The 23061-nt window shown below is 32.3% G+C and overlaps 1 protein-coding gene across 1 annotated transcript; it reads left to right on the plus strand.

The window, feature by feature from the left end:
* The first annotated feature begins 3019 nt into the window (after positions 1-3019).
* On the plus strand, positions 3020-22507 carry LOC115880473. The gene is made up of 6 exons (XM_030897681.1): positions 3020-3267; positions 11325-11557; positions 14795-14878; positions 14942-15120; positions 16917-17150; positions 21551-22507. Exons 1-6 carry the CDS (start codon positions 3181-3183, stop codon positions 21682-21684), a joined length of 951 nt encoding a protein of 316 aa, XP_030753541.1. The 5' UTR covers positions 3020-3180; the 3' UTR covers positions 21685-22507.
* The last annotated feature ends 554 nt before the right edge of the window (positions 22508-23061 follow it).

Below are 23061 nucleotides of genomic sequence, written 5' to 3' on the forward strand. Positions count from 1 at the left end.
TAGGATCTATAATAGATATAAATACTCGAAATTCTGTTGCTGGGCACTGTATATGAACAACTACGAATAAACCTTGTCAAATGATATTTTTTCCACGTCTCTCACGTGTTGTCTATTATTAGGAACCGTCATAAAATCAAAGAGGCCCATGACGAACTGATGTTCCGATGTTCTCTCTAATAAATATCCATGGCCGGCGTGGCCAATTTTCGACTCCCCAATTAACACGACGAATGTGGCAGCTTCCTGTTGGAGTTCATTAGAGGACGGAAAGTCGTATCTCTATACCGTATCCCTTATTAGGGCTTGCGGTCGACTGTTAAAAATAATATCCTGTAAAATACAGAGTGTCCCATAATTCTGCAAAATCTGTACGCTATGTCCCCGGTTCATCTTTACAAACTGTAAAACTATTTTATATACAGTGTGTCCCAATATTCCATTGGACACATGTCTCTTGGTAAAAATCGCTACGGGCAAACTTTCTCACGATATTTAGAATGGAACATGAATGGATGTAGTCATTATTGACAAAAAATAAACACGTTGAGTAGACAGTTATTTGACTGAAATTATAAATTTTAGGACTTTTTATTTTTTTAAATTAATCATAAATTTTTCTTCGAAAAAATGATGTTAAAACAGTTTCTTACTTTTTTTCTTACTTTTTACACAAAATCATTTCAAATTTATGATTTCAGTCTAATAACTACCGTATGATCGAATAAAACCGCGTCAGCGATGGCTATGAAATGAAGATCGCTGTCATTTTATATGTAAAATTATATGGGAAATGTCATCGATCGTCATTTCTAAGCCAACTGGACGGCGTTTTTTTCGATCATACGGTATTTAGTCAACATGTTTAATTATTCATGTCAGTGATGACAGGTATTGATAATTTCGATTCCAAATATCTGTAGAACCATTACTCGTAGCGATTTTTACCTAGAGACCTTTTTTACGTAAAAAACGTCGTAAATGTATATTTTTTTACTTAGTAGTTTTCTACAGGTATGGACGAAAAGTTATTACTCTTCAAACCAGTTAAAAATATGTAGGTGGCATATATGGCGCCCTCTACAAGTAAGTGTCACATTGGCATCAAAATCAAATTTCTCATGTCAAAAAATTCCCAGACATCAATTTTCACCTAAATATTGACGTTATTTCAGAAATTATTTGGAAAAAAACGAAATAAAAATGCAACTACCCTTTGTATCGCCAAGACTAAGCATTTTAGGACATACATTTATACGAACTTTTTACTCATTTTTATCTGCAAAATATGTTTCCGAAGTTTCCAAAATACACTTCGGACCACCCTGTATATCAAATTTTGCCTTATATAGGGGGATATTTATATAATAACATAATAAATTATAAAGCCTCTATAAAAAATTAACCCATGATAAAACTATCTTGGCCTTTATAATTCTTTATAAGTAGGTATAATTTTTATTACTATTAAGTAGATACTAGTAGGTAAATTATTAAATTGTACATTTTGAAGTATTTAAATATAAATAGCAATATAAACTCCCATTTTGCTATTTTGTATACCCTCTCTAAACTTACTATTACTACACCATATCCCATTTTACGGACTTCCGTACGACATAAAGTTGACAGACCGTCAAATAAAACAAGAAAAATAGAACAGCCCACCTCGTAAAACCACTAATAAACGTGTTAACCGAAACGCGGCAAAATTTTCAAGTTTTTAGCGCGTCTGCCTTCGTTTATTTTTGTTTTACTGCTACCGGACATATTTTTAATGACAGTGTTAAAAAGTGTCAATTTCTCAGTATAACCCTTTTAAGAACTTCCTCAAGATAGTTAATAACACTTAAAACAATAAACTAGTTTGTATTGTATATTATGTTCAGTTTAAAATATTTTAGAATCCATACTTTACGTTAGATTACCAGCAAAACAGTGTGTGTATATTTGGTTGCGGGATAATAAAATTTTAGGTGATTTTATATTATCTATTTAAAGAATACGGTTTATTACCTACAATTGTAGGATATTTCTACATAGTAATAGATTAAGCTCCCCAAACAATATAAATTGAAACTTATATTCATAAATAACCCTAGAAAAACCCTTAATATCTTCCTTCGGGGAATATGATTGTAAAATTATTAAATTTTTCAAATTGGCGCTTTTCGATAGATGTGCAATGTTGTCAGATTTAATTTTTTAGTATTTTTATTATAATGAAAAAAATTGATAATTATTTATAAACTTCTTACATTTTTAAAAAGAAAACTGTGTTATGTTAAATTAAGTACAAATATAATGTCGCAATTATTATGGGGCTATTTTTTATAAACTTTTATATTCTGGTATTTTTGATATTCTGGTATTCTTATATATTTTTAACTTATTCTTAAAATATTTTAATTTTGATTTTAATTTTAACTAAAATTTAATGTTGACAACATGTTGACAATTCTGATTTTGCCAGTTTGGTTGACAATAAATTTAAGAAATTTGTACATTTTTATCTAGATTAGATAAAGTTTAAGATTGAAAAATATGTCGATTTCACAAACAACTAAGTCAAAACTTAAGTAAATTATTAAGAAGGTAAAGAAAAACCAAAGAAAGTCAACGACAAAATTTCCTAAAATTTTTGATCGTTAATTTATTTTATCATTAGTAGATACCAATCACTAATTCTAAAATCCTCTAACATAGTATTGCCAACTATTTCAATCATTGTTAATTGCTGCGTATTAACCATTTTATAAATAATAATAAATATACATATTATGTATTTTAGTAGTAGATAAAAGTAATAATTTTAAAATTCAGATTTTTTTATATTTTCTTAATATATTAAAAAAAATTATCGCAATTTTTTAGATACAGCTACTTGCATATAAAAAGTACTTAATATCTATTAAACTATTTCTTATGGTTCATTTTTTAAATAAGTTAGAAAAAAGAAGGGAAGCACACTAGAAAATAGTAAGTCCGGCAACGTCGGACATCTCCCTATAAATATCTTTGGGTGGGGTTAGAATTTGACATATAACAGATGATTCAGAGTGGGGATGTTTTTGTATTTCGTATTTTGTTAAGTGAACTTGTTCTAAACAATTTGTTTTCCGATTAGTTTGCACAGTTCCAGATAACATTTCCGATCGAATTCTCTATTAGTTCCTAAAGATGACGATCTTGACGAAGACGCATTCAGAAAAGAAGGACAATTTGGTGATTCCTTTGGTGGAGAATGAAGAACAAACGCCAACAACGGTAAGAGTAAAATCAATACTGGTTTTCTACGACCTAAGTATGTAGTTTAATCTGTATTACTAAAATGGGGCAGTTTTTAAAAATGAAGTAAATGGTACATTGAACTTGATGTTTGATCTCTGAAATGTAATAATAATATTCAGAAAATATATTGATTGTTGTAAAGCGTGGTCCACACGTTACGTCTTATCGTACGATTTGTTTGCGATACAAATTGATTTTCTTAAACATCTAGCCAAATCTATTACAAATCTAATGATCGAAAAAAGGTTGCTCAACCAGAAAACATCAAGAAAACTACGACTTAGGGTGAATATTGAAAGATACCATGGTATGCGAAACAACAATTGAAGTGGAGTGACTAGAAATGAGAAGTCTTTGCTGAATATTGAAGATACCATGGTATACGAAACAACAGCTGAAGAGATGTTTAAATTGCTGCGAGTATAGAAATATGTGAAAATATTACTTTTTAATGTTTACCTACCACATAACTACCGTATGATCGAGAAAAAATGGCGTCTAGTTGGCTGGGAAATGACGATCGATGACATTTCCCATATAAATTTACATATAAAATGACAGCGATCTTCATTTCCCAGCCAACTGGAAGCCATTTTTTTTCGATCATAAGGTATTTCTTAAAATAATGTTTGATTGTCAATTCACAATTGTTTCTATTATGTGTACCTTTTTTTTAACTAACTCACATGTAAACTCATAAAAGTATAGAGATATACAAAACATTTTATTTTTTATTAAATTATGTACCGGGTGTCCCACTAAGAATAGCTCTCGCCTGTATCTCGGAAAGTATTAGCCGTAGGGCTTGCAGAAAAAAATATTTATAACTAAAAGGGCTATGAGAAATTGCTCTATATTATTTTCAAGTTTGTAAAACGGCCGCTAGGTGGCGCAACTGCTATGGAAAATAAGAAAATAGATTTTTTACAGAAGTTTGCCTATATAATGGGTACTATAAATAATAGCTTCATAATCTTCAGTAAATTTTGGATTTTTTTTGTTAGAACCATTTTTCCCTATCTGCTAAAATAAAGTGGTGGGGGAAGGTTAGATCTATCTTTATTTAAATGGTAATAACTCCGGACTGGATGATCAGAATCCAACAAACGAGGGCTCGTTTAAAAGAGCGTTTCTTACTCTATATTGTACCATAAAAATAATAATAAGGTTTTCAACGTAGACGCTAGGGGGCGCCTTCTTACAGTTTAACAAACATAGCGCGTTTTTTTCAAAAAAATTAAATACGATAGTATGTGTTATTTTAGCTGATAGTAAAGAGTAGTAAAAGAGCTTAAAAAGTCAGCGAAAACCGTATCTTGATATCTTCTTTCAAACCGAAGATTATTAGCAAAATTATAATAAATACCAAAAAATAAGCCCTATAAGTATCAGTAGCCCTCTTGATTAGGCCCATTCTAACAAGAAAATAAGATAGAAACAGTTAGTTTATTTTAAAATCGACGAAATACCAGAATACCATAATACCAGATGTATTAATATCTAATAATTAAGGTATTAATAATAGTGAACAAGAAACGATGATTCACTGAAGTCGTGGTAGGCTGTGGAAAAAAGTTGCTTTTCGCGTAATAGTATAAACGTCAAATTGTTATTAGATCAACATTTTGATAATCTTAGCAGCGTTTTTTTTTATCTTTTAAATGCTTTTTCAAAATGCCTTGATTATTTGAAGTAGTTGAAGTTGTTGGCATTTTGAAAAAGCAATCAAAAGATAAAAACGCTGCTAAGACTATCAAAATGTTGATCTAATAACAATTTGACGTTTATACTATTACGTCAAAAGCAACTTTTTTCCAAAGCCTACCATGACTGATATTCTGGTATATCGTCGATTTTAAAATAAACTAACTGTTTCTATCTTATTTTTAGGTTAGAATGGGCATAATCAAGGGGGCTACTGATACCGTGTTGTAAAAATAAGATAGTTAAGGGCTTATTTTTTGGTATTTATTATAATTTTGCTAATATCTTCGGTTTGAAAGAAGATATCAAGATGCGGTTTTCGCTGACTTTTTAAGCTTTTACTACTCTTTACTATCAGCTAAAAATACGTATACTATTGCATTTATTTTTTTTGAAAAAACGCGCAATGTTTGTTAAATTGTAAGACAACGCCCCCTAGCGTCTACGTTCAAAAGCTTATTATTATTGTTTATATGGTACAATATAGAGTAAGAAACGCTCTTTTAAACGATCCTTCGCTTGTTGGATTCCGATCATCCAGTCCAGAGTTATTAATATTCAAATAAAAACAGATCTAACCTTCCCCCACCACTTTATTTTGGTAGATAAGGGAAAATGGCTCTAACAAAAAATATTCAAAATTTACTGAAGATTATGAAGCTGTTACTTATAGTATACCTTATCTAGGCAAAATTGTGTAAAAACTCCATTTTCTTATTTTTTGTTGCAGTTGCGCCCCCGAGCGGTCGTTCTACAAACTTAAAAACAATTTCCAGCAATTTCCCATAGTCTCTTTAGTTATAAATATTTTTTTCCGCAGCCGCTTTGGCTAATACTTTCCGAGATACAGCCGAGAACTATTCTTAGTGGGACACTCTGTACTTTAATAGAGGTATCTGCTAAACCACTCTGAATATATATCATAAAAATGTAATAAAAACCAGACCTACGAGTCTGATTTTTCTTTTCCTTGTCAATGTATTCTTTTCATTTTACTTGACATAATCAAGGGAAACTATTGTACAGGGTGTCCCATTTTGGTTGAAATCATACGGTATCTTCTTTATTAGTAAAGATAGGGGGATGCGCTTTGCACAAAGCTGTCCCACTTTTTGTCAAACGGAAGATGCTGCAAAATAAATTTTCATAGCCCTCTTCGTTTCTAAGCTACAGTGTCTTTTCGAAAATTTTGCAATTTGAGATACCCCCCGTATCTCTGTTATTGTTAAAGGTATCGAGATAGTGAACACTGTTTATTGTAGAACTTTTTACGTAGAATACAGTGGCGTAGTCTGTTTTTCTACGAAATCCTCCAAAAACGAAAGCAAAATCCTTCTACGAAAGCAAAATCCTCAAACTTTTAACTCAGTCTTCCCAGTTTGTGCAGTCCTAAAATTTGTTCAAACTTGCTGTCCACACGCTATAATTTATCTGCAACGTTTTGTGGATACAAATAAATCATACGATTATGTCGGTACGTCTGGACCAAGCTTTAAAATCCTATTTGTAAGCGATATTCATTCAAAATTTCCATATTATTTATGAACAAGACTAGAACAGATAATGGTAGTTTTTTTGAATTCAGTTTATAACGCTTTGTTAATGCAAATAAACAGAACTTTCTTATCAAATAATAGCATTACTGTGTGTAGTATTATTGCGATTTATTTAGAACTTAATAGATGTTTTGTATTTATATTCTCGCTATGCATATAAGCACGCTTGTACTTTAAACTCTGCGGTTAGTGATTAGATTTAGGAATGATTTATTTGTAATGCATATCGATATACTGGGTGATGCATCGTCGTCGGAAATAATATAGAAAATCTCATGGTAATTTTAAACTGTTCAAATATTGGCTCCCCTGCAGATTTTTTTTAAGTCTGCGTTTACTGAATACCTATACGTGCCAAAATTGAACAATTTTTGACACACCAATTTTAAATAACTTAAGAAAATCTCTATCTATTTTTAAATTAAAACTGAACAGGTAACAAATCAAAACTAACGTTTCTTTGATTGTGGTAGAAAGTGATTCAGTAATGAAACTAAAAGAATTTCGGACTTCCATTGTTTTTATTTATTTTGATTAAAATAGCGTTGCCAACTTTCAAAATAAAAATTAGAGGACGAGAAGTTGAAAAAGCGCCGCAAGCTAAATATTTTTTGAAACTTTGCCCAAATGTTGTCAAGAATTTACCCGAAAGTTATGTACCGGGTGGCCAACTAAGAATGGACGCCGGCTGTATCTCAGAAACTACTTATCGTATAACATTGAGAAAAAAATTCTAATAAGTAAATCGACCAAGAGAAATCGCTGGAAAGTATTTTCAAGTTCGAAAAATGTCCGCTAGATGGTGTTTCGCTGATAGCCAATCCGATAACAGGGTTTTTCTCAAAAATATGCACAGATATTTTAAATATTACTATTGTAATCATCGAGAAATTTGTAATTTTTTTGATATAGAGTGTTTTGCTCTATCTCATAAAATGAAGTGGTGGGGGAAGGTTAAACTTGCTTTTATTAAAATAAGGATAACTCTGGTTTAAGTTAATCGATTTAAACAAAGTAGGGCTCGTTTAAAAGAGCTTTTCTTCCTTAACGATCTCCAGTGTAAATTTTGTTTCCATCATTTTTTTCGTGGTAGCTAGAGGGCGCTGTTTGACATCATAACAGATATTGCGCTTTTGCATAAAAAAATTAAATAGGAGGCTATATTTTCTTTACACAGTTAAATAGAGCACAAAATTTCCAAAATATCAGCGCAAACTGCAATTTTCTATCTTGTCTCTAACCGGAGATATTAAGAGAACAAATTATGTTAGGCTGCCGCTTAGGATTATATAGTTTAAAAATTATAGTAGTAGGCTAGGAAATAAAAAGAGGTAAATTGGTTAGGTTAAAATATCAAAACATATATTTTAATTTCATTTTAATACCATTTCATTGTTATTTATCCATGTTTGTTCTTGATTCGACCTCATAAATTAAAACCCAGGCATATTGAATCCAATGACCTAGCTAGCCATGGAAATATGCCGCTTCAGCGTCTCTATCAACTAAAGTAAGTGGTATCCAAGAAGCCCCACACATTCATAGCAAAATATGATACACAACTGCACCAAACTGCATTATTTACACTAACTGCATTCATGCTGATGAAATTGCAACAAATGCATTTTCATCATGATGGATACCCTAACAAAATTGGCAATTCATCTCTTAGAAACTATGGATAGTTCATTTCATTCATATAATCATTCGCCATCCTAGAATTCCTGCCTAAACATGTACCGAGCAACTGTCTTGGTGATGAACTACTTGCATCCAGGGTAGATTTGGACCAGTAGTACATATTGTTAACATTCGCACCTTCAGGGCTATATAAAAAGTGACCCAAACGAAATAAACTTTATAATACAATAATAAATAACACAAACAACAGGTAAAACACGAAAACAATTGAAATCACGGACATGTGGATTAATAGCACACAACTTGGATTAATAGCTAAATGACGTTACATGAAATAAACCCCTAGTTTTCGGCCATACGAAATTTGGCCGTTTTCTGTTAAAAGCAATATGGCGGCATAAAATTCTTGGAAATTTTAATAAAATTATTGATTGTCTGCCTTTCGGACATTTTAGTTTGTCTCCTCGGTATAATTAACCAAGTAATTCAAAAAAATTATGTGGATGGACGATAATGTTATAAACACGTTTAAAAATTTATGACGTCATCTTTTTTAATAAAACGCCCGCAACTCAGATGCATGAAAACTGAACTTAACGTTTTTGATATTTTGACGTAACTAATTTACCTCTTTTTGTTTCCTAGCCTACTACTATAATTTTTAGACCATATAATCCTAAGCGGCAGCCTAACATGATTTGTTCTCTTAATATCTCCGGTTAGAGACAAGATAGAAAATTGCGGTTTGCGCTGATATTTTGGAAATTTTGTGCTCTATTTAACTGTGTAAAGAGAAATATAGCCTTCTAATTTCTCGATGATTACAGTAGTAATATTTAAAACACCTGTTCACCTGCATACTTTTGAGAAAAACCCTGTTATCGGATTGGCTATCAGCGAAACACCATCTAGCGGACATTTTTCGAACTTGAAAATAATTTCCAGCGATTTCTCTTGGTCGATTTACTTATTAGAATTTTTTTCTCAATGTTATACGATAAGTAGTTTCTGAGATACAGCCGGCGTCCATTCTTAATTGGCCACCCGGTACATGTTATGTGGTTGATGATCTTTTTTACTATCTCAAAAGTATTTGTACTCCAAACTGGTTAAAATGGAACAAACGATTTTCTACAAAACTTTTTATTTCAAAACATAAGCTAACTGCAAGTAAACATAAAAAAATTCATTGCTTCCACAAATGATTCTTGTACATAATATATTTCTGTTCTCTACGAAAGGGGTAGTAGCGAAAGACACATTATTGTCAAATTAACAATTTTATTAAACATTTTGGAGATAAAAGAATATTTTTTATGTTTTGATTTTGGTGTATAAAAAAGAGGACTTTTTCAATAGATGAGAGATAAGAGGACAGTATGATCTAAAAGAGGACTGTCTTCTAGGGTAGAACAACACTAGATTAACACAACGTTTCGATCAGAAGGATCACTGACCAGTATCAAGTAGTGTAAAATAATCTAATTCCTAAAACTGCAGGAAAAACTTAGAAAAAATTAGTTTACACTTGATAACGGTCAGTGATCCTTCTGAACGAAACGCTGTGTTACTGTGTTAATCAAATCAATGTGTTATATTAGTTTCAATGCAAAACCAGGCAAATGCCAACATACCTTAAGTTGTCAACCTACGATTTTGACAATCTGAGGGTGCATCCACATCCCAGAAAAAGCGGATCAGCGTAACGACCTTGAATAGATTTCCAGTAATTCTATTGGCTGAAATTTTTGACAGATGAATTTTTCAGCCAATAGAATTGCTGAAAATCGATTCAAGGTCGTTACGCCGATATGCCGTTCCGCTTTTTCTAGGATAGTGTGGATGCACCCTGAGTTCTATGAAGTTACCCTGAATTTTATATTTTTATTTTATTTGTGCCTTGTTATGAGATTTCTAAAAGTATATCATACTCGGTACTTATTTACATAATCTAGAAAAAAATGGATTATTTCACTTTTTAACATAGGCGGCCGTTTTAAAATGGGTAATCAAAACAATCAAATAATTTATTCGACGTCAAATTTTGATTATTGGATATTCCATGCTAGTTTCTTTATGTGAAATTATTGTAGAAGTACATCAAAACTGTCAATAACTCCGATTGACACCTTGTTATCTAAAAACAGCACCAGTTTATTAAGATAACAAGATTGAAAGCAAAATTATCTAATTAAATTAGTTTAAATAAAATGATAGCAATCTTTTAAACTAGGTTTATTTATGTTAAAAAGTTAAAAAATGCATTTTTTTACCTTATTTATGAAAATAAATTATATAAAATATATTTTATTTTTAGAAGGCTCATGACAAGGTAAATAAAATAAAATAATATACAGGGTGTTCCATTTAAAAAAAAAACATATGTTTGAGTCATACTTCGAAAATGACAGCTCCCAGCAAAAAAAGTAAAATACCCTAGGGGCACAGTTTTTTTGATAAGTCATAAAATAACCAAGATTTAACGGGAGGATGAAAAGTGCAACAATTTCAAATTCGCCGTGTATTTCACAAACTAAGAATATTAAAGCTTCATTCAGAACCTCGCAATTAGTGGAATAAATTAGTGGTTTCAATTACACTTTATACTTGTTAGTTTACCAGCATTCACAATTTATAAAACAATCAACTTTTGATTTCTAACCACAACTTCCCTTGACGGAAGATAAAATCAAAGATCAAAATGAAATTTCTCGCCAATTTTTAAGTTTAATTAGTGGAATAGCTGAAAGTTTGATAACTTTTTCTACTAATTTTCTACTAATTGAAAATGTCTACCACTAATTTTGACGTTCTGAATGCTTACATTGAAATTAAAGGAACAAATTTCTACGCTAATTGAAACCACTAATTTATTCCACTAATTGCGAGGTTCTGAATGAAGCTTAAGACAAATCTGGGCGTAGCATTTTTAGTTTCATAAAAAAGTAGCATAGTGATGTGAAAATCGCATCTTTGTATCACTACTCATAAACGAGAAACCCTGTAAAACACACGAAAATATGGGACACCCTGTACTTTAAACTCTGTTGCCAGTGATTAGATTTAGGAATAATTTATTTGTAATGCGAATCAATATGAAACTATAAGCATTATGTTATTTATTTTTGTTAGCCAACTGCTCCGACAGATATTGAAGGCCAAGTTCTACATAAGAAAATTATAATATTCCCGTCTCATGCCAGACGTGTCTCATCTACAACAATTTTGTTCCTGCTGATTATTGCTCTAGCTGGTGTAGGAGTTGGAATTATTGGTGGTAAAATTCTTTACAACGAATATTTGAGTGTTACGAAGAGAATTGAGAATGCGCGCCAGCAATCAGAAGGATGGGTTCAAATTCCAATGTAAGTTGAATTAAATATTTTGTTTTAATTACCAACATAATAAATAAATTAATTACATACAGTGTACCTACTGTTTTATAAAACAACTATTTTTGAAGCGAAACACACGAGCTAGCGAGAGGAGAAGTGGTAAGATCGCACGATCGCGTAAACACCAAAAAACATTTGATTTAAAGCATGATACCTACTGTACCTCTGTACCAATATCTTCTGGTTGTGTGATAGGAAGTAAATTTAAAATAATTTTTAATAAAAATTACTTTAAATCGCAATAAATGATGAACCAAAATGTAAACAAAAACAGACCATACGAATTGTTGGTTGGGTTCAAAATTTCTTCTCTTAAATTTTAAGGGACGTTAACATTAATTAGGCATTCGCATAAAAGTGTGTATTTTGGGGTGGTATACCTCAAAATTTGCAAGCTATTGAGGAAACAGAAAATGTACAGATTACAGAAATAAATTGAAAATAATATTTACATTAAGGGTGTATTCCGTTGCTTACCTTGGTTATGATTTTATGTTCCGTTTCTGTCGGTTTCCTGAAAGTTTTCTTATTACGGAACACCGTTCCTGAAAAATACATATACATAATTGTCACCAAACTAACCAGCACGAGAAGGTTGGGTTTTCTGGTTTTGTTTGTCAATCAATGTCATTTATGTGACAGAAATCAAGCAAATATTCGAAAAGTTCAAGTGAAATTCTCATTTAATTTCTAAAATTTGTAATAATATTTTGTATTTATATCTAAAAGAAGGCAACGGCCTAGTTACGTTAAAACACCGGTTCCCATTAGAACACCGAAGTTAAGCGACGTAAGGCGATACTGGTGGATGGACGGGTGACCGGTTCGAAACTCTGTATCGTGCTGTTGTCCAAGGAAAAAGTGTAAAATCTATTGATACACATTGCTCATTCACGCCGGTTCGAGGCCGGATGAGATCGGATATCTCGTGAGTAAGAGTTAATTTAGACACTTCCTATGTCGGTAGGCCATTGACCATGATATGGCCGAGGACCGCGGTTCGGATTCCGCGTAAACAAAGTAGGCCCCGTCCAGATTAGCCCTGGCAGCAAAAAGGAGACGTTAACTGGAATCTTTACTTTATCTTTACTTTTATATCCAAAAGCAATGGTACGTCTGTCCGTTCTGTAGCTACGGGGTATCCGTGAGAGGGGAAACGATATTCTCTCGATGTTTTTCGTAAAAAATTAGACGACGCGTCCCATCAATAAAATTTGGACAAATTTGCAAGTAGCCAATAAAATGAGTGGGCGGAGCGATTTGCGGTGACGTACTCGGCAAGTCGACGTATAAAATATATTGCTGTTTATTTAAATGTTTTTTTGTCCACATTCCTTTCATAGACACAGATCCAGCAGACGTACTTTAGGTTGTAAGGGTAAATTAATTTAATTAACTAAATAGAATGACTTTTTAGGACTATTTAAACTTACCATGAAGCCATTGTTTTTTAAAGTCAGGAACATTTAAAGAAAACATGAAAAACAAGACAAGTAATCGTGAATGTTTTGTAAGCTATAAAAATATAAATATCTATTAGATTGGTTTATTTGTTATTGATCTATTTTAATACTGGACCTGGAAATCTTTACTTGAGCTGTCTAACGAGTTTAACAGTTTATTAATAAAGTACTTTTTAATACTAAACTCCATTGAAAAGAAGAAGCAAACGTAAAAGCAGAGAATAGGTACATTAAAAATGCATAAAAGATACATTTTATAATAAAGGTATTGACATTTAGAAAACGTCAATATTTGACATTTTCAGTATTTACCAAACCGTACCGTATCAAACCGATGTTTTTCAGGAACCGCTCTTTACCGTAGTTTACCGGTCTGGTTCGCCTGGTTTTGCAACGGAATACAGCCTAAAACAGCAATATATGTCACTTTTTTAAACATGTCCTTCAAATCCTTTTTGTGTGTAATATAGTTTGTCTTGGTTTCTCTTGAAAAAAAAAATCCTTCAATTTAATAGAAAGATAATATGGCAAAGTCCAATACTGCCGCAATTCCGCTATTAGCGCTGACGTTATTGTGACATTTGCGTTTGTCGTACTTCGAGTTATGGCAACACAAAATAGCGTTGATCGATTTTGACGATTATGCCAACATTTTTAAAAATTTAGCCTTAACCTAGTTTTCTGATTTTGTCAATCAAAAGAGCAGCTACGAGTATATTCATAATTTTTCTTTATTTTTATAAAAAATTAGCTATTAAATATATCAGGAGTGTTAATTAGTGTCTAAAAGAAAGTGTGTCTAAAAAAGAGTACAATTTAAACCAATAAAGAGTTATCTTAATTTTTATAAAAAATACAGTATCTCAACTGATAAAATAACGTTCCGAAACTGTCAAATTAGCGCAGGGCGTGTTCTCCATCTAAATACCGGCATGCGGCAACGTTAATAGCGATGACACTTTAACTGTCATAGTTGCCAAAATAACGCCTCCGTTATTACCGCATATCGTTGCCATATCTCTCTAATAGCCGTTAGCCTTGTTTATACAGATTGTTAACTGGACGGTTAGTTATTGGGGAACAGAATAGCAACACTGCCTATTGAGAACGCATGCACTTATAGGGTTTTCTGCCGACTCGTTCCGTCGCGTCGTCTCTCGACGAGCGGGCCGAGGTTGCCATATTTCGACCATTAATTTTTTGCCGCGAGTAATAAACAAATTAACAACCTGTATATTAACTAGTTATTCAACGTGAGTTAGTTCTGGGAGTTAACTGATATATGGCTACAAGAATTGCATCGCGAGTCTTTCAAAAATGCGAATTTCTAATTAAGTGGGACAATCGCAAGAACAGTAAACTAATAAGAATTATTAACCTAATAAGTTTATACCGTTCTTGCGATTGACCCTTTTAACTAGAAATTGAAATTTTTAAAAGACCCGCTATGCAATTCTCGTGTAGCCATCTATCAGTGAACTTCCAGAACTAACTCACGCTGACTAACTAGTTAATATATAAACAAGTGTGTTAGTAAGAAGTTTCACTTCAGATATGCGCACATAGTGCACACCGAATTTCATTTTTTGGAAATGACAAAATTTCCATCGGAAATTTTCATTTTCCACTTGATTCCAACTTTGAAATTTTTTAACTCTAACGAGTTTTCGGACTAATTAGGTCATTCATCAACAATTCTTCTGGAGAATAAATGATTTTCCTATATTATATGTTTGTTTTTTAGTTCTCCTATGGACGATGATTATGACAATACAGAAAATGACGATAACTTGATTCAAATTCAAAACGACCAACAATTGAAGGATTGGTAATAAAAGATTCTTGTTTTATATCTTTAGATTTTTTATATTAAAGAAAAATTGTATTTTAGGGACAATGGAAAAATGGACTGGAAGAGGATTTTGAACAGAAGATATTTCCAGGAAAGTTTTGAAATCGATCCAGAACAGAAATACGAAAAGATTGACGTACCTGACTTCAGAAATGGGCGTAGTGGAAGGTTTATTCACGATTTCAATACAAACTACACTGGAATCATTGACGTAACAGGTAAATATTAATAATTTTCATTATTTGAGACATTTGGCAATGATGTGTGGTATTCAGTGAGCCGGTATTTTGACTACTTTGACAGTTAAAGTGTCATAATAAGTGTTCAATACCAAATAAACTTTTAGTTGCGTCATTGAGGACGCGATTATTAAATTCATTGTTGCCAACCATGTACTTATTCGGCGCCGGGCTGATTAACTGGAATTTAAATTTCCCGCTGGTGATTCAGGTGGTAGCCCTGCTGTAAAAAATGTCAAGTTGTCACATTTATTTATTTATTTCCTGGTATTTTGATTCGTTTTGACACTTTAGTTTTGTATTACGAGTTTTTGGTTTAAGTTAATTGTGTTGTGATACTTTAAATTTTATTAATTTTTTTTAGAATCGCTTTTAGTGCGAAGTATACAAAGCAGCTTAACAGCCGTTGCAAAAAACTCATCGCAACCTTATTAGAATATTTTGGAAAGCGGTAGTAATGACCATTTATGTTAGGGGGTTAAGTTTCGTTCATGTAAATATTAACTTTAAATTTTTATAACGAATTAATTTTTGTTTACTAAAAAATTTTGATTAAAAGAAAATATGTAAAAACCGGCAATGCTGTAACCGTCAAGCTTAATCACGTGACTAAAAGTTTATTTGGTATGATCTATAGAAATGAAGACATGGGGTATGAACTTTTTGAAAAAGTTATGTTGTCAACAGAGCTGTAAGCTCACCAAAAAATTAAGTCTCTTTTTGACTTAAATCATTTTAGTGACTTAAATCATTTGATTTTAAGTCATATTTCGAAAGCTGACTTAAGACTTAAAATTTAAGTCATTTTCAAAATGGCTTGTGATTTAAGTCTTTATTCTGAAATAGAAAAAGATTTAAGTCATTAAAAAAGATTTAAGTTTTTGTTAGAAAACATGTAATGACTTAAATCTTTTTTTAATGACTTAATTCATTTTACAAAAGTCTTAAATCTTAAAAAAAGTCATTTATGAGATTTAAGTCTTTTTAGAAAAGATTTAAGTCTTCTTTTCATATATTTTTATCGTAAATTTAAAACGGAATCAAATATGTGTTTACCATCTTTAGTTTCATAATAAAGTAGTAACTGTGAAAACTGTATCTTTGTACTGCTGCTCATAAACGAGAAACCCTGTAAAACACACAAAGAATGGGACAACCTGTACAAAGTACCACAAAATTTAATTTTATTTAAGTTTTTGATGTTTTTATATGTGCGTTTTTTTGTTTTTTATGTGTGTTTTGTCCTTGATTTTGAGTTTATTTTTTATTGTTTATTATAGTTGTTTATATAATATTTTATTCTAATCTGTATCTACAATAAATTAATATAGATAATAAAAAATCGGTAATGGGTAATACAATAAAATTAATATTAACATTTAAAAAATAGGTATTTAAATTGAATTCTGGTTGTCTTGACTTGGAGGGAAATTATATTGATTTAAGTCATTTTACTGACTTAACTTGTAGCTTATTATGATTTAAGTAAAAAAGACTTAAATAATGTAAATTATATTGATTTAAGTCTCTACAAAAATGACTTGACTTGAAAGAAAATGACTTAAGTCATTTGAACTTTATATTGAAATTCACTTAAGACTTATATCATTATGATTTTAGAAATGACTTAAGACTTGAGACTTAAGTCTTTTTAAAACTGACTTGTTGCAGCTCTGGTTGTCAATTGAAATACTGTATTTTTTAAAATATATATATGAGGGGTAGAGTATGAAAATTGACATATGACAAACTTTTACTAAATTGATGATTTTCAGGTAAAAGATGTTTCGTGATGCCATTGAATAGACAGAACGTTCTACCGCCCAGTTCGCTCTTTGATCTGGTTCAGAAAATGTGGGAAGGGTACTACAAGGTCGACACTGACGTTGTGAGAGAGACGATGAGAGTTGTGACGCCTCCTGTCACTGACATGACTGAAATCGGGTCGTACATCGACAACGAGTGCGGCGGTATGCCGATATACAAATTAGAGAAATATGTTGGAGGAGGTGAGTTTTTAAACTTTTTTAATAATATTTTTATACTTAGACTGCGTCATTGAAGATCGCTGTCATTGTGTATATTATAAAGTTATATGGGATTAGATTCTTTGAGGTAGCTATAACTGTATGAATGTAGAATCTTTGGGAGGGGGTTAATCACCGCGAATGTTTCTCGTCTCGACGCAGTCAGTGATGAGGTATTCTAGAAACATTTAATTTAAAGCTAAGAAAATTATTATAATTAACATGATACTGTACCCGTGTACCAATTAAGGTTGTGGATTTGACCTGTCAATTTTTTTTTCGTCAATTGACCAAAATAATTTTAAAAGTACATAGAAACAAATAAAAACAAATTAATATTTTATTTCACATAATCATTGAAATACATACATACATACATACAGCCGTTACTCGCTGACGAGTATTCGACACACATAAAGAAAATGGCCACGCAAGGCGTTTTCTTTCATGAGCTTTTCTGTGACTGAAAAGCCCGGTACGTGATGTTATCTGCCTACCGCACTCCGGACGTTCAAAAATCTGATAGCTTTGTTGCCTCTTTACTTTTTGGTTGTCGTTGTTAACTGAGTTTACAACTCTTCTCCATTGAGTTCTATTGTTAGCTGCTGTTTCCCATTCATTCTTTGAAATAATATATAAATAAAACATATTTTCATTTTAAAAAAAATTGTCCTGTGTGCCGGAATACCTGGGTGTGACATAATGATAAGGCGCGTACACATCTGGCGAACGCATGTGGCCGAAGCCATTCGACCGAATTCATTCCATGTTTTCGGCGTTCGATGGAAAATTTGCTTTGCCGTCCACATTACGGTGAATGAATTCGTTTGCTGTCATTCGTTCAGTTTCGCGGGTATTTTTGGCGCGCGAACTTTTGTTGCAAGTGGTAAATATGGCGTCCCGGGCGTCCGATGAAGATATAATTATTGCAAGTGTGTTGTATATTATTATTAGTGAGGCGGATAATTAAATCGCGACGACGCCGTTTGACACTTTAACTGGAAGCGTACACACTAAACACAGCCAAACGAATTCTTTCTTCAATTTTCTTTTGATGTCCCGCCCAGTGAGCGAACTCTCGCGAATGCAAACACATGCGTTCGCTGCCGTTTGTTGGGCCGTACACATTTACCGAAGGCGTTCGGTCGAATGGCTTTGGCCACATACGTTCGCCAGATGTATACGCGCCTATAGATAACATTGTACAATTGTAAGATGTTATTTAACACATTTTGACCGAATTTGACTGGTCAATTAAGTGGTCAGTTTACCAGCCCCAACACTGTAAATCACAATAAGTAATGAACAAAACATGTAAATAAAAACAGACCACAGGAATTGTTGGTTAGTTTCAAAATTTCTTCTCTTAAATTTTAAGGGGCGTTAACATTATTAGGCATTTGCATAAAAGTGTGTATTTTGTGGTGGTATTCCACAAAATTTGCAGGCTATTGGGGAAACAGAAAATGTAGAGATTACAGAAATAAATTGAAAATAATATTTATATTAAAACAGCATTATATGTCACTTTTTTAAACATGTCCTTCAAATCCTTCCAATTTAATAGCTTGGTTAGTAAGAAGTTAGGTTAGTCACTTCGAATAGACACCCTGTATATGATTTTAATTTACACAACATCGCAATATTTTCATTTATTTGCTGAAAAACTTCAACAATTCAACTAATTTTTTCTTTTTGTTATTAAGAAATACTTTCCAGAATTCTAAAAATAAGACTGATCAGTAAAAAATTTATGGTGTTTTGTTGATTTTCGTTACGATTCGATATTGTGAACGTGACACAGTTTTGTACGAATTTTGATTAATAGTTAGTTTCATGATACAAAGAAAAGAATCGAAAATCGAATGCGGCTCCAATTTCGTTCAGTTTGCGCATCACCTGTGACGGCATACGCCATACAAAAAATATCCATATTGTTCAATTGCCACTAATAAAAAAGACCTAAAATAGGGATGAATTAGGACATAACCTCAAAAGCCATGTCAAATCATTCAGCTTGACATTTAAAAAATCATTTTCACATTTATTATCTGTCATCAGTTTGACGAATTGACATTGGCGCGCGGAGTGACCAACCTGCGCAATATCATACCTTGTTTTCTTGGTATTATCGTTATGTTCCAATATTTTTTTGACATTGATGATCAACGCGCAGTTTTTCATATACCTTTGTTTTGTTTAGTAATGTTGGTCTATTTATATTATTCTTTATATTATTTGTTTGAGGGTTCTTTCCTAATTATTCTACACAGTCTTTCTTGCCCTTCAGGTAGCAAGACAGGCTTTGTATTAAAGTGTAAGAACACAACTAGGAGTGTGTGTTACCAAGCCAATGGAACAAGACATGTTCGAGGTTGCTGCACCTATCGATCAACAATTCTAACTGCAAGAGGAGTCGTATTCTAACCTAAAATGTTTGTGTATAAAGCTTGGAATAGTTAATTTCTCCATAATTCGAAAAGCATTACAAATTAGTTTCATCTATTTCTGCCATCGCTCGTGAGAGTTTCTTTTTGAATGTAAATTTTGTGTATAATAAGGGGCTGGCAAAGGTTAATCTTGGGTCGAGATTTCCGTATGTAAGAAGAGTACAGTGCGTTTATAATGTACTGATTAAAGAGAGAACAGTAAACATTTCGCTAAACGTATGAAATAAACCGAGAAACTGTGCACATTGCTAAGAGACGTGGAAGGGGATATAGTAGATTTGTCTCAGTCGACCGGTCAACCCAATCAGTACCTCTGTCAGTACTTAAAGTTTTAGAGAAAGGTGTACATCATGCGTTCAGCTTCACGATTTAATTACGTCTCGTGACACTTTATATGTTTATTTATTAACGAATCGTTGTAATTTTTCTTATAACTTGAAAATTTTTAAGTGCAAGTTAGAAACAAGCATTTTTGGTAAAGATAAGTGGAATTAATAAGTTGGTGTTCGACAGTGGTCGCGCTATTAGAACTCGTGTCTACTAGAAATAATTGATTGTAGTTTTTTCAAAAACTTTCTTAACATTTCTGCTATATTTTCTTTGCAGACAGTATGTGAAAATCTTTATAAATAAAAAAGTTACACGATTGCTGAACATTGCTATGCACTAAAAGTAAATGGATGGGTTGTTTTTTAATGAAAAAAACAACCTTATCGAGAGAGAATTTTTCTTATTTACACATATTGTAAAAGATCTTCACAATAAAAAAAAGTTTCATTGTCTAAAGTGGTTCTTAAGTTATGGCTTGTTATGTGTCAAAAAGTTGATTTTTTAAATTATGGCGATATACTCACCACTCATGTAAATACCGACCCAAAAGTAACAGTTGCCAGCACGGTATATCGCATTATAATGTGTAAAAATAAAAGCTCGGGACATTTATAAACTTTGCACTGCTTGGATGAATGCCATTGTATAGCAGTTCCAAATACACTCGTTGAGGAGACAGTGTCCTGTTAAAAACCTCATGACAACCCGAAGATTGCTCTTACTTAAATCATGGAAAATCTTTGATTTTTCTCGGTCGTAAGCTCGTAAGTCCTGAGAAGTTTCTTTGAGCGTCTTAGACCGTTGGAGGACTCCCATTCCAGGTTACGGATGGAGTCTTCCAGGTTCTTGAGTGCCGCTTTAAGTTGATTTCCGCTTGGAAAACAGAACGGTTCTGTCCAGTTAGTGGAGTGTTCGCTTTTTTTCTAGCTAGATTGTTTGCTTTTTCATTGTCTTCTATCTCTTGGTGAGCCGACACCCAGAGTAGGAGGACTTTATTTTGGACCAAACCAGACCAATTTCGAATTGATGGTTACTGAGTTGATCACTTTGCTGCTTGTACTACTTGGATAAGATGGATATTTCTTGTTTAGATATTAGTTCCAATCTAAGATAACTTATACGCATCTTTCGATAGTGTAGATTTCTGCCTGAAGGATGCTGTGGTAGGTGCCCGATGGTTAGGAGTATTTAGTTTTCGGCCCAAATGCTCCTAAGCTTTTTCATGCATTGACTTTGGAGGCATCAGTTTACCACGTTATGGTATGGTATTTTACCTGTTGAGCAAACGTTTCTCTCTTCCAATTCTTTTTATTGGTCAATACTACAGTGAGGTGTTTGTCAAACTTGTACATTCTTGGTATGTCATCCACTGGTAGTTAGAGGAGTGGAATTTACCTTTTGAGCTTGGAACACCCCAAGCTCCTGAGCAGACATCGGGATAATGTATGTAAATAGCTTTTGTGTAAAAAGTTAAATATCTTTGTTGGTGTAAAAACATTTTGTATATAAAAATTTCTTTACACTTTTTTTGAATTTGTTAACACTATTTCCGGTTTTTATTTTATTTGGTGGCAAAAACTAACGATTGACTTTTTCTTTCAGTGGCGAAGCGATCCGCGGATCAGACACCTGATGTCAAGTTTGGCCAGTTTGCCGGCAAGGGCATCTTAGAGTTTGACATCGTCAACATTGAAGACGTCCTCAACTACGAAAGACAAACCCTACTAAAGGATTAATGCAATTTGTTTCTTAGTTGTGTTCGTCGGTAATATAAATTTAAGGAAAAAAATAATCTACAACTTTATATAAATATATACGTTAAACACAATATTATACCACTTAAGGAAACTTTCTATTACAATATGGTATGTTTTTTAGTCATATCAGAGCGGGGATTGTAGCTCTTCTGAAAACCTTAGGTTCTGTTGATTTTTTTCTGTCTAATTTATTGATTTCTACCTAGGATTTATCGCTAGATTCATCTACAGGGTGTTAAAAAATCCTCATAAAGAAATGTGAAAAAAGTATAACGTTAACAAATTTCAAGAAACTCCGCTACAGAATATTTAAGATAATTATTACAAAAAATATATATATATTTTTTTAATTTTAACATCCTGTATCTCTAAAACTACGCCTCTCCGAACCTATGTTTATAGGAACTTATTTTCATATTTTTTAATGAGGAATCAGGCACAGAAATTTTGCCGTGTATTTTTTGTACATCCTGTATTTATACCAGTGGCGTGCGGTATATGGAAGTTTGGGAAGAAATTCTTTCCATAAATCGAAATTAAAATTTCACTGTACGCCTGTGGATTATAATTTTCTTATGTGTATATAATTTTAATATCCATCTTTATTTCTTCATGTTTTTTCTGTTTTTTTTTCTCGTAATTTTTAGATTTCTTTTTCGTTTTTAGAAGAGTGTATAGATTTCTTTTGGAAATCGACTGTATAGTATAATATTATCCAATCGTCAATAGAAAGCGCAATATAGGTTTCTATGCCTACTGATTAGCTGTTAGAGTTGTCTATTTAATAAACTACTTATTCATCTACTTATTATTATGAAGTTTACCTGACATAAGATTATTAAAATATGGCTCAAGTTGTCAAAATTATTGTAAAAATTGTAAAATTGCTAGCTCCGCTTTTCTTATTATTATTTTGGGTTTTTCAAATAAACATAGTTGATTATTTTACCCTTAAAAATTGTTTTATTTCTATACCTGTACATTGCAAACATACTGAGTGACCAATGGAAAACACCTAAAATATGTCTACTGGATCTGTCTATGAAAGGAATTTCAAGAATACAGACAAAATATTAGAGTATGATCGATTTACTATAAAGTAGAATACTTTAAATAATCAATCAATTCTATCTAGAGTGCCATGGCTGTGTTAGAAATGCCAATTCTTACTCAAATAGCCTTGGAAAAATAGATTTAATCTCCTAATGTTTTTCTTGTCTTATCCTTGCCGGTTAAAAGATGCTGAAATTGTACCGTATGATCGAAAAAAACGGCGTCCAGTTGGCTGGGAAATGACGATCCCTGACATTTCCCATATAATTTTACATATAAAATAACAGCGATCTGCATTTCATA

This window comes from Sitophilus oryzae, unplaced genomic scaffold (genome assembly GCF_002938485.1).
Source record: "Sitophilus oryzae breed Bouriz unplaced genomic scaffold, Soryzae_2.0 scaffold_1624_pilon_pilon, whole genome shotgun sequence".
NCBI classification, from domain to species: Eukaryota; Metazoa; Arthropoda; class Insecta; order Coleoptera; family Curculionidae; genus Sitophilus; species Sitophilus oryzae.